The following is an 18500-nucleotide window of genomic DNA, read 5'->3' on the forward strand; positions in this document are numbered from 1 at the left end:
GTCTATTATCTATTTGATTTTATCTGAACAATTGATTATTATTTTCTGTATTATTACTAAGGTAACTTTTAGGTGTCTTACATTTTCTAACAGCCTGGTGGTGCGAGTGCGAGTCTGCGACGTATAACTAACTGTCACTAACCTATCATCATCAAAACTTTAAAATTCATTGTCAAATTTTACAGGAAAACATCTTATCCGAAATAATTCCTTCAAAATTCGTAAACAGAACAATAAGACGGCATTATTATGAAATATTCTCGGACAATCCAAAATAAGCAGCTTAATACTTTATAAGCAATCGTTTCAGCGTCTGATTCTTTAATCAGAGCGCTGATTCAAAATTTACTTGTCTTGTATACTCTCTTGCCAACTTAACTTTGCGTTTAAGAAACTGTAAAAACTCCAAACTTGAGCTTTAAAATCTAGACAATGGTGCGGATTAGTTGTTTTTTGGATTGCAAAGTAAAGTTTGTAGCGGTGTAAGTGACAATAAAATGGGAGCTTAGCTCTCGAGGCCGTCTTCAAGTGGAACGGAGGGCGAAGCGGGCGCAACAACGAAACTACACCCGTCTCTTTCTAGCTCGGTTTCGCGAGTTTCATTCTTGTCCGTTCCCCCCTACATAATTTATTTTGAGCGGGCACACTTAAAAAATTGGCTTCGCGCGTATGTACAGACAAAATGGAGTTTGTGGGAGTACAGAAATAATAATATGGTAAATGATTTCATTTGGATTCCCGTTTTGCTGTAATCGTTGGGGGGTAATGGCGCGCGGGAGCGTCCTGTTTTCATTTGCTCGCTGAATTTATTTGGCACTTTATCGCCGCAGTTGACTTTTATTGCCTTTGCCCCATACATATTCAGTGTTGTCTGAAGGCACTTTGTTCGCTATTGAGTTTTGGTAGAGCTGAAAATTAAATCTTTTTTACTTACCTACTTTGGTAGTGGAATTAATTTTAAGACTTATGTGGCCGCCTTTTGAAACTCCTGGAAGTCATGACAGGAATAATATGAGGCTTATAACAAACTAGCGATCCGCCCCGGCTTCGCACGAGTAGTTCAACGAATTTACATAAAACCTTTACAAATTATACACCAAAACCTTCTTCAAGAATAAGACTCTATTAATAGGTAAAAACCGCACGAAAATCTGTACAGTAGTTTTTGAGTTTATCGTGAACATACAGACAGACAGACGCGGCAGGGGACTTTGTTTTATAATATGTATCATTGATAAGTCGCATTCTCTCACCTTAACGTTTATACTTAGGCTTTAGTTGCGCATATCAAGTCATTACCTTTAAGAGGTCACTTTTGAGTTAGGCGACGTTCTCAGGACGTCACTTTCGTTTCGAGGTACGTCACTTTCTTAAAGCTTCACTTTCTGAAGACGTCACTATCGGTTTAGAGATTCTGAGAACGTCACTTTCTGAGGCCGTCACTTTTTTGGGCTAGTATAATCATACTAGCCCACGGTTAATCGTATGCGAAAAATTGATATCAGACAGGCACAGATTTCCAAAATGTGACCATTTTAAAATCCAAGATGTGGGATATATACGTCGGCCATCTTGGATTTCAAAATAGTAGGTACATAATATAATATACTTACCTAAAATTCGCACCCTTATTGGTAAAACAACGCAGCATCTGCATAGGACTTTACCAAGGGTAGGTACGAATTATGCTACGAGTGTTTAATTTAAGACCCTTTCATACAAAACTAGTGTTGTTTTTAAGTAACCATTTTTATCTCACTCCCACGAAACCATAAAAAAAACATTAAATTAATAGAGCAAGTCGCAGCACCGGCAATGACCCATGGCACAATGGAACCCGCAAGGGTTTAAAAGCTTTCTTCAATAAATCACTATAGGGCCGGGGCCAGACACAAAGGATAGATACAATTACGTAAGCTTTTGATGTCGTTATTATGGTTGTGTGCAAGTCACTCGTTGTTTTTGAGGGTTTTTTAATAACGGTCATTATTCTTTTTGTTTTTTGGACTTCATTTAAGATAAGACATGCAAGTACATTTCGTTGTTTTTTATTGTTTTTAACACGTGGCTTACGTACAAAGGATGTGGTTATAAATAATTAACTGCAGTCTTCTTCATTGATGTTTGTGAAAATAAATGAAGGAAAATATTATTCTTGTAGGTAGGTACCTACTTCTAAAACTATAGATTAACTTATGAGTTTAGGTCGATTCGACCAAAGAAAACATTTTTTTTTTCTATTTTTATGATTATTTTCACAGCTACCATCACTCGACTTGTCAGTATTTTTTTTATTAGGTAAGTACCTAGAACAAGTTTAAAGAAAGTGTGGAATGAACTGTCCCCGCGATATTTCCCGGCTGATACGACTTTCAAACCTTCAAGAAAAGAGCGTAACCCTTTCTTAATTAAAGGCCGGAAACGCACTTATGGAGCCCTTCTGGTGTTGCAGGTGTCCATGGCCTCCATGGGCGACGGTAATAGCTTACTATTAGGCGATTAGTCTACTCGTTTGCCTCCTATATAAAAAAAGAGTTTCGCCAAGTGTACTTTGTTAATGCATAAGTAGGTAACAGATAGGTACAGCGGCGGCATCCATGCCGCAGCAGTTATGTCGCAACAATAATGCAGCTGTACATGACATCCGAATGTCACCTTTACCCTTTACGATACCTTTTTAGGGTTCCGTAGCCAAATGGCAAAAAACGGAACCCTTATGGATTCGTCATGTCTGTCTGTCTCTCCGTCTGTCCGTCCGTATGTCACAGCCACTTTATTCCGAAACTATAAGAACTATACTGTTGAAACTTGGTAAGTAGATGTATTCTGTGAACCGCATAAAGATTTTCACACAAAAATAGAAAAAAAAAAACAATAAATTTTGGGGGTTCCCCATACATAGTAGAACTGAAACTCAAAAAATTTTTTTTCATCAAACACATACGTGTGGGGTATCTAGGGATAGGTCTTCAAAAATGATATTGAGGTTTCTAATATCATTTTTTTTCTAAACTGAATAGTTTGCGCGAGATACACTTCCAAAGTGGTAAAATGTGTGTCCCCCCTGTAACTTCTAAAATAAGAGAAAGATAAAACTAAAAAAAATATATGATGTACCATGCAAACTTCCACCGAAAATTGGTTTGAACGAGATGTAGTAAGTAGTTTTTTTTAATACGTCATAAATCCCCTAAATACGGAACCCTTCATGGGCGAGTCCGACTCGCACTTGGCCGCTTTTTAGTAGTTACGGAACCCTAAAATTGACCAAAGCAATTGTTAACTTTTTCCGTTCGTAATCGGTTAAACATTCTGGCCAGTCTACCGAGTGAGTCAGACACCAACCCGAGACCAACGACATTGTGACGTCATGTTGACTTGGCATGAATGACGATACCTATTTGGAACTTTTTTACGTTCCGAAGAAGTTTCGAACTATTGGCGACACCTATCGGACGCAGTGAACACATCTTCAGAGTCAAAGGGCATATAGTGAAAAATGAGTGAAAATAATTTACAATAAATAAAGTTTACTTTTTTTACTATCGCAGAAACGGTTAAAATAAATAATAAAATATTTTTTTGCTCAGTTACATATTGAAGGTTTCTGAACTTGACAGTGAAAACATGTAGTGCTGCCATCTATTCGACATTTGACATACTACTTCGCAAAGACGGTAGAACAGAATAAAATGGCTTCGTTTTCGAACTAATTTTTAACAGATATTATTAATTTTGTTTATGACTCAATAAAACATAAATCATAAATAATTTTGTATTTTTTTTACTTATTTTATTAACTTTCGTAACGATTTTATAGCGAAATAATTGAATTCGTTATAATTACCGCCAAATTACGGCGGCGTTGCTGCCATTTTGTGAACCCCGCTACAGGAAGTGAGTGTTGTAGGTGCTACGCAGGCGCAAATTGACCTTTCGGTTGAAGAACCCGTCGGTCACATGTGAGTGTCGATAAATATCTTAGTTTTATCGTGAATCCTTTTTAAAACGTTGTGATTATTGTTTTCGTAAGTATGTTACATGGTGCCAATTTTTTCGCGAAAATAGGGCGGTTTTCTGATGTGGTTTTTGTGTAAATATCGAAAATAAACTAGCACCGCGGCGCCGGCACGTTTGTCAAACGCTATTTTTTTCGTTATCTCTTTTATTCAGTGTGTTGAACTCACACGTTTCTGTTACAAGTTTTATGTGATCGAAAGCCCTGTGTAATTCGTTGAAAAGGTGTGTGATTGATAAAATAAGTGAATTTGGTCGAAGACATGCCCAAGATGTCCCTTCGCCACTCGCCACATGTTCGGGAGACCACACGGCTGGGCTCGTGTTTTCGCCACACCAGTTCAGGCCTGATTTTCTTGTTCATATTGTTAAAATTTAATTTATCTTTGATATTAAGTGATAATATGAATATCCCTTACATATATGTATCTAAACTCCACAGAGCTTACAAAGGTTTACTTTGCTTTGCGCTAGGTGGGGTTAAGCCGTCAAATTTGCCATACCGTGAAAATTGCAATCTGAGGTTGAATTTACACGTATAGGTTAGTTATTTGTTGTGTATTACTAGGTTATTTCAAGTTATTCAGCTTCCAAGTGTTTAGTGACGTTTAAGGCAAATAGAAGATATTTCTGTCTCGCGAGTTCGTTAACGTCTGTGTAACGATTTTGTCCACACTAGTGGCTAACATTACAATTCTAGCTAAGCATATGGTGTGCTATACATTTCTACATGTTTATGGTGATATTCCTCGAGACTTGGAGCTCATAACTTATTCATTTTCGTACTAAATGTTGACTTTATTGATCTGGTTTTACCTGGGCTGTGATATTCGTTATCTTTGACAGATCCAGCATGTTCCACATGGCATAGCAATTTTGTTGGATGACAGTTCTGTTGCATTGTTCTAACATAAGTCAAGTGAAATTGGTCTGATTTGTCTGATATGCAGACATCTGCATTGAATAGTGATGATTAATGCTTGATAAATAAAAACTAAGTCCTTTCCCAGGTTTCAATCCATACCAAATTTCATCTAAATTGGTTCAGCAGTTTAAGCTTGAAGACGTCACACTAAGAAACAGACAGTTCACATTTATATTATTAGGAGGGACCACTTAAACAACAAACAGATAATAACTAATATGAACCTACCTGAAGTGAATATGTTTCTAGAGTGTAGAGAATTGAAGAATGCGAGCCCATAGAGTCGCAGGCGCAGTTCATACTGTTTCTGTGCTGAGGGTACTCGAACATAATACCCCAGTCCCGACTATGCGTCTCATCACACCACTGTTGTGGGATCACCGTCCAGGGATACATTTGCTACTTTCAGCCAATATACTTATTTTTCACTTAACTACTAGGAACCTATAGAATAAAGGGAAATAGTGTTCATGCATATGTATAGTTCCTTTAGGTTACTCTGCGCAACACATAGTAGGTATACTTAGGGCCTCTGAATGCTACTCACGACATGAACCACATTCTAGCAATTTTATGAATTTTCCTGATTGTGTAAGCTGTCCTGCTTTTAAACTTTGCGCTTATAGTTGTTTCTTTATGTTTGGGGCAGTATTACCAGAAGTCTTCAAAATATATGTACTTACGTTGAAATCAGCTTGTTGACACCATTCATTGTTTCTAAGAAGTATCTTGTCTCTGTAAAAGCTAAAGATTTTCTTGCCTAAATGGTTTAATGACCCTCGGGATAAGCAGTTTTCTTTTCCTTTAACAAGTCTATTTACTACAAGTCTAGACCTTTAGGGTTCATTGACTTAGGGTCAATAACCTGCGCTAAATTTTCGACACAAGTGTGACTCACACACTACAGTTTAATGCCAAGGTTCTAATGATTAGATGTTGGTTTTATTCTAATTGACACACCTTTTCATAGTTGGCTTCACATTTTATCACCTTCATGGTACTTGAACTTCTTCAAATGCTAATTTTATTCTATCAAATTTTTGCACATGTTTTTGTAGTAATGCTACTAACAAATACGCATAAGTGGCATATGTATAAAAAAAATTAAAGTTATTTTAGATGCCTGAAAACATGGGAACTAAAATTCAACAGAAATAATTCAAGTATATAAATAAGTTTAAGGTTAGTCAGCATTTTTATGGGAAAAAGATTAGCACCATGTAACATCATAAAAATGTACCTGTTTACTATTTATAATTATTTTAGGTCTTTACGATTTGGATATGACTAGAAGATCACCTTAGAAAATTTCAACCATACCGTAAAATATACATTAGTTCTTTTTTTTATAACAGCATTGTCTATTCTGCAGATCACTCCGGACCGTAGTTAATACTCTACCACAAAATGGGTGACATTGAGGACACACACTTTGAAACCGGGGACTCCGGAGCTTCGGCCACCTTCCCCATGCAATGCTCCGCCCTGCGCAAGAACGGCTTCGTCATGCTCAAAGGTCGCCCCTGCAAGATTGTTGAGATGTCCACCTCCAAGACTGGAAAGCACGGTCATGCTAAAGTCCACTTGGTCGGAATTGATATTTTCAACGGCAAGAAGTAAGTGTTACTTCAATTATAAATTTTGCCAGTTTACAAATAAAACTTGCTTACAAAAACCTTATTTAGATTCACACCACACGTTGCTTTCAAACAATAAACAGGTACAGCAAGCGGCAAAACTCCATACCCACTTTATGAATGGAATTCATTCATAAAGTGGGTGTGCACTTTTGCAGATGTGTGTTTCTATGCCAGTAGTGAGTAGAGAGCGAAAATTATCAACTTGTATCTAAATAACAATAGTTTAATTTGAAGTAAATGCACAGAATTTAATTTATACCTACTGAGATAATAATTTATTGATACATCTTTACGAAAACAATTTATTTTAAGATCGAGAAATGTTTAAACTAAGTTCTTGTTAGCAAGTTTTAGGTGGCAATTGACAATATTTTATGCTTGTATTCTGTGAATGTGTATTTAGGTTAGCATTAGTAACAATGCATAAATGTGCTATTATTGCAAAGAAAGCTTATCAGTTAAGGTCAAAAGGTTAACTTCTAAGATAAATTGGCAAAATAAATTGACTATCTTACTAAAGTTAAAACTGGACTAGGTATAAATAATTGTATTACGTGGTCCAAGTGTCTCAACCCTGAAATATTGATATGATGAATAATGAAATAAAATACAGATAAATAGATGACGTCACGTATCTTTAAACATGACTCGTCATCGCCTGTCTCAAGTGACTAAAAGTTGAAATCAAGGATCTGGGGGCCTAGCTAAGATGACAATCGGTGATAGAATACGCTAATCGAAACTTAAATAATGTATGGATTTAGTAGAAATGTAATCCTGATACATTTTTAGATTTTAGTTATCATTTGGTGTTTGGTTATGTACGATTGTCACCTTGGCTAGGGCCTTTGCATACCTTTTCCATTTGGCTGCAATTTTTCTGGCTAACTATTGTTGAAAACCTATAATACAGTTATTGTCTCGTGATGACGTCACACATTCGCTTACTCATGAATATACAAGTGGCTGAACGGCATACAACCAAGGACGGCTCTCAATAATAAGCCCTTTCTTGTAGTTGCATACATTTTTGGAATCTCAAAATGCAATATGACAGTTAAAATCTAGTTTGTGTATCGCAAGGTTTCGTATGCGTGGACGTAAAATCCGGGATACAATTGAAATGTGTAAAAATACATTTTATCCTCTTCAGCCTTTTACAAATTAATCATAATAATAATAATAATAATTCCGCCTTTATACGTCCCACTGCTGGGCACAGGCCTCTCATGCGCGAGAGGGCTCGGGCTATAGTCCCCACGCTAGCCCAATGCGGATTGGGGACTTCACATACACCTTTGAATTTCTTCGCAGATGTATGCAGGTTTCCTCACGATGTTTTCCTTCACCGAAAAGCTAGTCACAAATTAATCATACTTAACTTTATTTGTAATTTAACTTTTCCTAAAAACAAATGGTCTTTACGATCTTAGGAACTATGAAAGCTCGCAAATTAAAAGAAATAGTTTCCCTTATTCTTGCAATTTCTCAACTGTCGTGAATGACTAAAATGCGAGCCCATAGAGTCGCAGGCGCAGTTCATACTGTTTCTGTGCTGAGGGTACTCGAACATAATACACCAGTCCCGACTATGCGTCTCATCACACCACTGTGTTGTGGGATCACCGTACAGGGATACATACAAATACTACTACTACTACTACTACTTTACAATACGTTTCACAAAATATCGATACGAACAGTGTCAAAAATATGTATACACGACCTTATTGGCCATGTATTAACACATTCATTGCCACCCAGCCAAACAAGACATCTGCGGCAAGCCACAAAAAATTCGTCATATAAAGCTGTAGTGCCACGATCCCGATTATCGGGTCGTCCGGCCTGGAAACGAAATCATAAAATACGCGATAGTCAAGTTTTCGACACTGAATGTGTTAGTGTAAGGCCTGAGTGGACGCTCGAGTTGGGCGTGTAGCGGGGCGGGGCGTGCGGCGAGCATGTTAAACAAATGCAAGCGTATAGGAGCGGCCATAGTACACGCTGCTCACATCACTTGTGAGCCCGACGCCACGCTGCACGCCCCGCCGAACGCTCCGCTTCGAGCGTCAACTCAGGCCTTACACTTAAGGTAGTGTATAAAAGCACAGACTACATATATACAGACGCTGCTATCCCATACATTCAAATGTGACCGCCTAAAAGCGCATCATTACCAGATGGCGTCACTGAAAATGCACTGTTGCCTATCATGGATACAAGATGGCGCTGTGTCACATCCAAATCATAGAATTCCTAACGACATCTATACGTCTTCATTGAAAGTTAGTAGACATATGTCGTTGCCAACGATTAGAAGTAATCAACAGATGTCGCTTTATAGCGTATTGAATAAATCATGAATCTAGTTTAAAACTGGATCAAGCATGAGGGGTGGAAGGAAATGACCGAACAGGATATTCTTATGTATCTTTCAGTATGAGTAAAGAGAGTTCGGGCACTTAAGGAGTACAGGGAGGGAAGGGAGAGGCAGGGTACAGAGAAATAGCGTAGCCAAACGGTATAACCATAAAGTAATTTCGGAAAACGATACTGTGGTGATGATAATATTTATATATTATAAGAATGCTACATAAGTCTTGCCGAAACTATTTAAACCGGCTGAAAATAAATACCTGTCATAATAATTTTGCGCATGCTACCATTGGTGCATGGCAAAAGGATTAGACATTACTACTGGCGTAAGTCCGTCTATATGCCACCATGCCACTGGTACTTGAGCGTTTCTTTATATTTTTTTAATCCAATTGCTCAAAAAGTTTAGTTTTTGTAGCTGCAAATCGTGCGTAAAGTTTGATTTTTTTACACTAGTGCTAAAAAGTAATCTGATTGATACATTTTAAATAAATGAGTATTATGCGAGACCCGCTTATAAATGACCCACCTGAACAACGCGCGATTGGGCATAAAGGAGTATTATTCGAGACCCAATAGTATTACTTGAACAACGCGCGACAGAATGAAGCTGACGTTCGTACAATACACTTTATACACTTAATATAAATGTAATTAATTAGATATATATCAATATAATGAAATAACAAAAGATTCATGTTTTTTTACATATAGCTGGTCAACCAAATCTTGTCAGTAAAATAAAGGCGCGAAATTCAAATTTTCTATGGGACGATATCCTTTCGCGCCTACATTTTTCAAATTTGCCGCCTTTTTCTACTGTCAAGATCTGGTTGACCATGTATAATTATATGTTCTGAAAATTAATTTTATTAATTTTAATAATACAATTTCTCTTCAATTGGCATAATGCTGACAACAGTGACAACAGAATCCACATTGAAAAAAATGGCAATTAAAAGTAAAACTTTTTTTATTCCCTTCCCGCCTTTTTTATTCAACATTTAAAGTGATTTATGTTTGTAAGTAATTGCCAAGAAAGCATAAGTTATTAAATAAAAATGAGTGATTCAGACGATTTTGGAGTTAATTTAACGCCACCAGATATCAAAGTAAAGGCATCCGTTGTAAGTGACAGGGCTATAACCGCGAAAATCGAATTTCGCAAATTGCGGGCATTTTTCTCTGTCACTCTAATTACGCCTGCATTGGAGTAAAAGAGAAAGATCCCCGCAATTTGCGAATTTCGGTTTTGGCGGTAGCCCCTCAGTATATTACCGGAAAAATCGAAAGCTCGGTACTCGTGCAAAATGACATACTTCTCGCACTTATATCGAAAACTACTATTTTTTGCCATTTTTTATATTGTGATCTTTTTTGCCACTTTTGTGTTATTTGTACTCAAATTCACGAGCTCTTTCGATCCTAATGAGATAAAATACCTCAATTCATGCTCAATTCACTCTTATCGTGCCTTCTAAAAATTTACGATACAAGTTGCATTGCAATAACTATAAAAAAGTAACTGATTTGACTAGTACGAAAATACCCTATTGTAACAATACGATGCGACGTTGTCGAGTTAAACTGGACTCGCTTCGCAGTAACTCATAGCAGTTTGGCAACGTCGCGTCGTGCTTTTATTTTTAAGCAACAGATTTGTACATGATTTGTACCATCTTAGTACCTATACATACAAAGATATGTTTTCATAACGTTCCTTTTCAACTTCTCCCATGGCAAAACCCGTACCTATCAAACCTGAAATTATTATACAAAAGCATTTAATGTTTGTTTTAATAAACTTTTTCTGTTATAATTAGAATAAATATATCTAATTTTGCGTATATTGACCAGGCAGGTGTTTGTATCACTAATTATGTGACCTATAAGTATAGACAGACAACAGCGTGCACAGAAACGTCAAAAACGGCATCAAGTAATGATTATTGCTATTTTAAAATTAGTCCCCTACTTCAGGGTAATGTTATACGCCTGTTCCTTAAAAAAGCTGAGGGCCTACCGCGAACCACGTTCGACGTGTTGCCTCCCCGTCACACTTACGTACGAATTTACAAGTGCGACAGAGAGGCAACACGTCGAACGTGGTTCGCGGTAGGCCCTCAGAAATGGACACTGAGGCATAATTATCATTATTTTGGAATTTAAGTACTATATAATATTATTTGTAGTCTTTTGGAATATCATATTTTATTTGAACTAATAATATTGTATAATAATAAATCATAAAAGCTCTATTTAGGGACAAGAAAGAACTTTCAACGGCAACACTAAAAATAAACTGTCAAATAGTCAAGTCGCCACAAAGCGGCACCGCGTTTGTTGCCTTTGCGTTGTTTCTGTTTATACAAACTTATTAATTTCATATTATAGCTTCATTTGAACTATAGTACAAGTACGTGAATAGAATACCTAGACGTGTCTTGCTTGGTGCAGTTGCGTAGGTATGCTAAAAGGAAAGTTGGAAGACCGATGTGGCGCTTTAAAGACTGTGCTAAGCGCGACATGTGCCCAAAATGTGGGAGGTCGTGCCGCTCACGCATCGGCCTCCACAATCACCAAACCCGTTGTCTAAACAGCAATGCATAAATCGTCTGCAATAGACGAAAAGACCTGTGATGATGACGTGAATTGCCGATGTAGTAACGGAACACTACTAATGGTAAAACCTACATATTAATCTGACAGTGTCTACTGTTTGCCAATAAATGATAAAATTGATAAAAAATTAACACTTCAGGTAAGTTTGTTTTGAATACAAAGGTTAATTAAATAATTTATCACCACACCAACTGGTAAAGGCCCCCTTGATTGTTCAAATACTAATGAGAAAATTGCATTTTTCCCACATGTGGGGCAAAGTAATCAGATCTAAATTTTGAGTTTCCTTATGTTAGCTGGTAGAATTTACTTTTAAATGATGATTTTGAATTATAAATTCTTTATAATGTTCATGTGGATTTGATTTTTTTGGTATTTTATAGTTGGTATTTTCCCTGCGTTGGCATGGTGATAAATTCTGTGTTTCATTAGGTGGCAATGTTTGTTTAACCCTCGTGCCTTGAATTCTCACAACGCTCAAGATTCCACTTCTCGAACCACTCGCTACGCTCATAGTTCAAATCTTCTGCTTGGAATCAACATTAGCATGAGCGGTTAAACAACTGCTTTGCCCCCTTGCCCACTAATAACTATTGTCAAGTTTTATTTTAACCCCCCATGCTAATATTGATACCCGAGCAAGCAAAAGATTCCAAAGTATTTAGAGTTAGAGCAAGAAAGAAGAAAGGTACGTCATAATTTCAAAGATGTTTGACATTTAAAATAACACATGTACTGCGCAGGCGATCAATATCGCTGCATACTTTTCTTGGTCTAAATCTATACAATGGTTAGTGTTTGCAAACAGACTCCAATGTGAAGGCAATGTGTATTAAACTTTATTGTGATATTATTACATTTTATATATAAAAAATATGTTTCTGATTTCAGGACCCAGCCTCTAGCCACTAGAAGTTACAATGTATGCAACAAGAGAGTGAAGATGAAATAGTCAATGCATCTCTGTACAGTCGCCATCAGATATATCGGAACGGCCAAGGTGTTCACAATATCTGAACACGCACTCTAACGCCCTGACAATAGAGGCGTGTTCAGATATTTGTGAGCGCCTTGGCCGCTCCGATATATCTGATGGCGACTGTACCACAAGTAAAATATTTTGAGTGGAAGATGGTTGAGATTGATTCCTGTTTCAACGGACAGACACATGCTATGAAGATTCTTTTAAAAATAATAAAATACAATTAATAAATTCAATGTTTAACATGATAGTGACTTTATTTTGTCTACCCACTAACAACCAATTTGTTCAATGCTGGCGGGCAATGGCGGTAAACTTAAATATTTGATGTGGTATGAAGCTAAATGTTTTGAACATAATGGCAAGCCACTAAAAAGTTTTAATCCTAGATTAGCCATTAAACTGTGGCTACCAGTCTGATTTGTTAATTGTTATATAAGTACAGTCAGCGTCATATAGTAGGTAGCATCCAAAGTATTCAAATAGTTCGGTACACCATATTATTTGTATGGCGTACTGAACTATTTGAATACTTTGGATGCGACCTACTATACGACGCTGACTGTACTTAATTTAAATATATATAAATTGTATATTATTTCTACGGCCTCCTAGCTAGTCAGTAGTGACAGTGACCCTGCTCTGCTATGTGCTATGAAGTAGGAGGTCCTGGGTTCAAATCCTCATAGGAAATTTATTTGTTTTTTAATTGTGTGTGTATTATTAATGGTCTATATCTATTCCCATCTGTCCACACCTCTTGTATGGCGGCGGGGACAAATGGGCCACCACCATGGGACACCATATTAATACACTTTTAGGGGGATCCGAACCTAGGACTTCCAGCTTTGATATGATCATAAAATATAAGATATGTATGTATTTACATTTACACATTGTATTATTGCTCTCATACATATAGGGATATTTTTTTAAATGTCGGATGTCTCTTCTCTTTTGAGCATGAATAGAAGCAGGGGATAACTGACAGAACGGGATAGTCTTATGTATCTTTCAGTAGGAGTAGCAGCGAAAGCGCTATTATTGTTTGTCCTTGTCACAGTCTCACATCTTGTTTTATTCCCCACCGTAAATTGACCACCGTGATTGGTCGAATTCATTTGTTGCCCACCATAACAAATAAATTCGACCAATCATAGCGGCGCAATGCGACGCTATGATTGGTCGAATTTACATGTTTTGTCCCTCACGGAGGCACGCGTACACCACTTCTATAGGATGCTACCTTCTATGCTTTTGAGCAAGTTTTTGTCACCTGCCCTGCTATTCTAACTGCTCAAGAATTTACAATGTTTTGTTACCAAGTAGGTCGATTAGTGTAAGACTGTCCTAAAATATATGTATAGCTATATGAGGACAATTTTGTAATGCGTAAGGTTAAGTAAATTAATATACAAACAGCAACACTCCTAACTGTACATCGGTACAGTTAACACTTAACAGTGTGGCTGATGATACCATGTAGGTTTAATATATTTTAATTATTATCACGTTTCTAAGAACAATAGTACATTATTGTCGAGGTTCGGAAGTAGCTACTTGCAAGCTGAGGATTCGTTTTAAACGGACGACCTTGGGAGTCCGTTTAATTGAATCCGAAGCCAGCAAGTAGCCTTCCAGCCGAGTCATATATAGTGCTTTTCTCAAAAATGGTGCAAGAGATATTTTACAGAAGCAACGTTCTAATTTTCACAGAGAAAAGTAAAACCATTAAAAAGATTTGCTTGCCGCCTTTAAAAAAAATAGAAGTGTATTTTTCTGCTGAAAATACGCCAACGTATTTGAGACACCTAAATAGTCGCGGTACCAACATTATATTAATAATAAGTGCTGATCATCTGTTTGGCTGTTTAATGGACCTATGCCTTCATTTGATATGGCCATTTAAAGTTTTAAAAAGTTTGGAACTCGTTTAATAATGGAATTTGTATGCAACATTGCAGTCCCGAAATCGAGACTGCAATGTTTTTAACTTTTTAATTTTTAGAATGACCATAAACTACACACTTCGCGACCTATTTTTTAACCGGCAACGTCGACTTTGCCGTCCATTTTTGAGAAAAATTATATTATTTATTACTTAATAATGTTGATATGTTGTCTGTGATATGATCATAAAGTATGAGGATTTACTACAGTGACATCTATTGATAGTCTTTCTCAAACAATCGAGCTATTTAGTGTGTTACAACGGCAAGAAACTAACTGTCTAGTAATGCGATAGATGGCGCTTAGAATAGTTCATGCCATTATTTATTTATTTTTTTCTGCGTCGATTTACTATGTGTAAATGGATGTTTTAAAAGGTTTTTGTTGTAATATGCTAAATAAATTAGAACTATACATGTTAATTTAAAAATTGGCAAGATTTGAAATAACACAAATATATATTTAGGCCCAATGGTGCTCTGAGTGACATCTCTTGAATTTTTGTGGAACTAAGCGAGGCTTGTATGGGCCGATTACTCTATACTATACTTACTTTATGATAAAAGTGACAAAACTTTGTCCGTATCGTTATCTTCAGACTTTACTACACACACACAAACGTACCAGTTTAGTTTTTTTTTATAAATACCTAATTTAACTCCACTTCTAACTATTATCCCCTCGCCCACAGATACGAAGATATTTGCCCCTCGACCCACAACATGGACGTTCCCCACGTGAAGCGCGAGGACTACCAGCTGACCGACATCTCCGACGACGGATACCTGACCCTGATGGCCGACAACGGCGACCTCCGCGAGGACCTCAAGATCCCAGACGGCGATCTGGGCACCCAACTCCGCTCGGACTTTGACAGCGGCAAAGAGCTGCTGGTAAGATTACTTTTTGTACTCATTAACCCCTCAACACCTTCGCGCTATTTCATAAAAGAGCAAAAAACCGGCCAAGTGCGAGTCGGACTCGCGCACGGAGGGTTCCGCACCATCAACAAAAATAAAGCAAAACAAGCAAAAAAACGGTCACCCATCCAAGTACTGACCCCGCCCGACGTTGCTTAACTTCGGTCAAAAATCACGTTTGTTGTATGGGAGCCCCACTTAAATCTTTATTTTATTCTGTTTTTAGTATTTGTTGTTATAGCGGCAACAGAAATACATCATCTGTGAAAATTTCAACTGTCTAGCTATCACGGTTCGTGAGATACAGCCTGGTGACAGACGGACGGACGGACAGCGGAGTCTTAGTAATAGGGTCCCGTTTTTACCCTTTGGGTACGGAACCCTAAAAACAAAAACTTAGACGTTTTTGATGCCGTTCCTCTCTCTGTCCCACCTAAGAAACTTAGGGCTTGAGCATTTGAGTAAGTCAATCTCTATCTCGTTCACTGGAATCACGAGTTTAAGGATACATCTGGTTTCTGTAACCTCAGTTGTCTTGGCTTGAGGAATAGATTTTTGCGACTAGAGTTTTACCATTGTCACTACATAGTATAAAACAAAGTCGCTTCCCGCTGTCTGTCCCTATGTATGCTTAGATCTTTAAAACTACGCAACGGATTTTGATGCGGTTTTATAAATAGAGTGATTCAAGAGGAAGGTTTATGTATAATTTGTTACCCGTGCCAAGCCGGGTTGGGTCGCTAGTTTCATACAAAATCTAAAACAAAAACATGGGATGTTTTTGTTGCCATTCCCCACCTAATAAACTTAGGACTTGACAATTTGAGCAAGTCAATCTCTATCTCGTCCAGGACAAAGGAGACAAATTAAGGATTCATCTGCTTGGTTGTTAATATTTTAGACACTAATTTGATTAAATTAGCTTTCCCGGGATAGGTACCCTGGGGCCCGTTTTTCAAAAGCTTGTAACTTGTAATACAAGTGGAAGTCCCTTTCTAACAAAAGCTGTCAAAAAGTGACATTGCTTGTTTTACAAGTTACAAGCTTTTGAGAAACGGGCCACTGGTCTCCAATTTCAGTACTCTCTCAGTCATCTTCAGTCTGGAATAGATATTCATTTTTGTGATATAACAGTTCTGCACTTGTTTATAAGAAAAATAGTAAGATGCTTCTAATAAAGTTCGAGTATAGAGTCTCTGACATACTTCTATGGTGTGTTGGTGCTAAATTTACTCGAAAATCAACCTCCGCCTTTTACCTGGGCTAGTGTTTTTATCACTAGCTATATGGATCTTAGGCTAAGAGTACAGTTTCATTAAATTAATTCACTCCATTTATGTATTCATCTGAAATGTCCGACTTAATACTAAATCAGTCTCATTTGGCACTGATCCAACCCAACCTAGTCTAAGTTTGGACAGTAAATTTGTAACTTGATAAGTAAATATCACCTTGAATTCGTAATATTATGTGTGATGGCTCATTCAAAACTTATCATGACAACATATCATGATAAAAAAGTGTTAGGTCAGCAAAAACAAATCCGGTTTAGATTTAAAGTTACAAGTTGATCTTTTATCAGTTAATTGTTAAAAATAAAAGTTCTTCCTCATTTTTAAACTCATTAACTCAACAAAAATGTTTTAGATTTATTTTTTCTAACATTGTATTTTCTTTATTTCCAGTGTACCGTGCTGAAATCCTGCGGCGAGGAGTGTGTGATCGCAGTTAAGGCAAATACGGCTCTCGACAAATAAACAACCACTCACATCAATAGGGATATAACAAGCGTATAATTTTTTTTACAATCAAACAACTCTTACATAAATGTAAAACATAATATTATGTATAATTTAACGTAAAATATCGCGGCGCGGCGCGGGTCCGCCGCACCGCGGCGGAGTCCAGGCTGCTCGGTCAGAACAATAATATAAAAAATCGACTTCACTCGCGTTTTTATGGTTGTGAGACCATCTCCTGGATCCGTCGCGGTGCGTCCACACCAGGGATGTTGCGGATGCAGATTTTTTGACATCCGCGGATGCGGATGCGGATATTTAAAGGCTCACATCCGCGGATGCGGATGTCAAGATTAGGTACTTAGAAAACGTCAAATATTAAATTTTTAGTATTTTTTCATTAAAAAAAAACGAAACGTTTAGTATTTGAGCAAGAATATAGGTGCGTTATATTTAATAAACAGTAACTTGGCCGACTTTTCTGGATCTAGACGATTTCGTTATAGGTAATGACGAAATTACCTAGCACTTACGCCGCCACTAAGACGTTCCTGTACCGACTTGTTTGACATCCGCATCCGCATAAGCTCCGCATCGATTTTATGCGGATGCAGATGCGGATGTTGAAAATAATGCGGAAGTTCCGCGGTTGCGGATGCGGATGCGGATGTTCGCAACATCCCTGGTCCACACCACACACGTGTCCACACGCACGGCCGGCCGCGCGACCCAAGGCGATCGCGTGCACGGCGTTTGATAAGCAGCGGTCCACTTGTATTAAGGATTTGAATCTAGGGGTATTGTTGTAATGTGAATGCCGGAACCGGGCCCCTAGACCCTCTCCGGAGAATAGGCCACCGTTTAAGCACTTGACCGCGATTGGTTGCGGGGACGATCTTAGTATCGTTCGTGTACGTGGCCGCTTCTCGGGAGAGAGTAGGAAGGATGACTACGCATGCTGTCCGCACAGTGCACTACGACGTATGTTGCTACATACGAGGCCGGGGGTCGCCACTAGACATGGGCGAAATGTGTCAGTAGAGGGAAAAGATTGATATATATCTTTTTATCATTGGGATATGTATCACTCTTTTATATCTTTATATCCGTGTGTAACAGTCGTCCCGCTCGCAACATCGGCACTTGCTGACTTTGAGTCATGAGAGAGAGTAGTTAATTATAATGACGCGTCCGAATCCGTCCGAACGACCGCTGTCGCTCGTTCGTGTTGCTGCGGTCGATGCGCGACCGAGACTTCGCTTATCGCTTTCATAAACCGTCGCCGAGGGAGTGAGACGTACGGATATACTGATACATTCGGATTCG

At 37.9% G+C, this 18500-nt stretch overlaps 1 protein-coding gene across 2 annotated transcripts; it reads left to right on the plus strand.

The window, feature by feature from the left end:
- The first annotated feature begins 3832 nt into the window (after nt 1-3832).
- On the plus strand, nt 3833-17315 carry LOC134654220 (eukaryotic translation initiation factor 5A). Of its 2 annotated transcripts, none has more exons than XM_063509688.1 (4): nt 3833-3962; nt 6315-6558; nt 15207-15408; nt 17121-17315. In XM_063509688.1, the coding sequence occupies exons 2-4, from the start codon at nt 6350-6352 to the stop codon at nt 17190-17192; spliced, it is 483 nt and encodes a 160-aa protein (XP_063365758.1). In that variant the 5' UTR covers nt 3833-3962; nt 6315-6349; the 3' UTR covers nt 17193-17315. The 2 variants fall into 2 exon arrangements, with proteins under 2 accessions (XP_063365758.1, XP_063365759.1); XM_063509689.1 differs by having other exon boundaries at nt 3940-4028.
- Nucleotides 17316-18500: the final 1185 nt, after the last annotated feature.

This window comes from Cydia amplana, chromosome 14 (assembly GCF_948474715.1).
Source record: "Cydia amplana chromosome 14, ilCydAmpl1.1, whole genome shotgun sequence".
NCBI lineage: Eukaryota > Metazoa > Arthropoda > Insecta > Lepidoptera > Tortricidae > Cydia > Cydia amplana.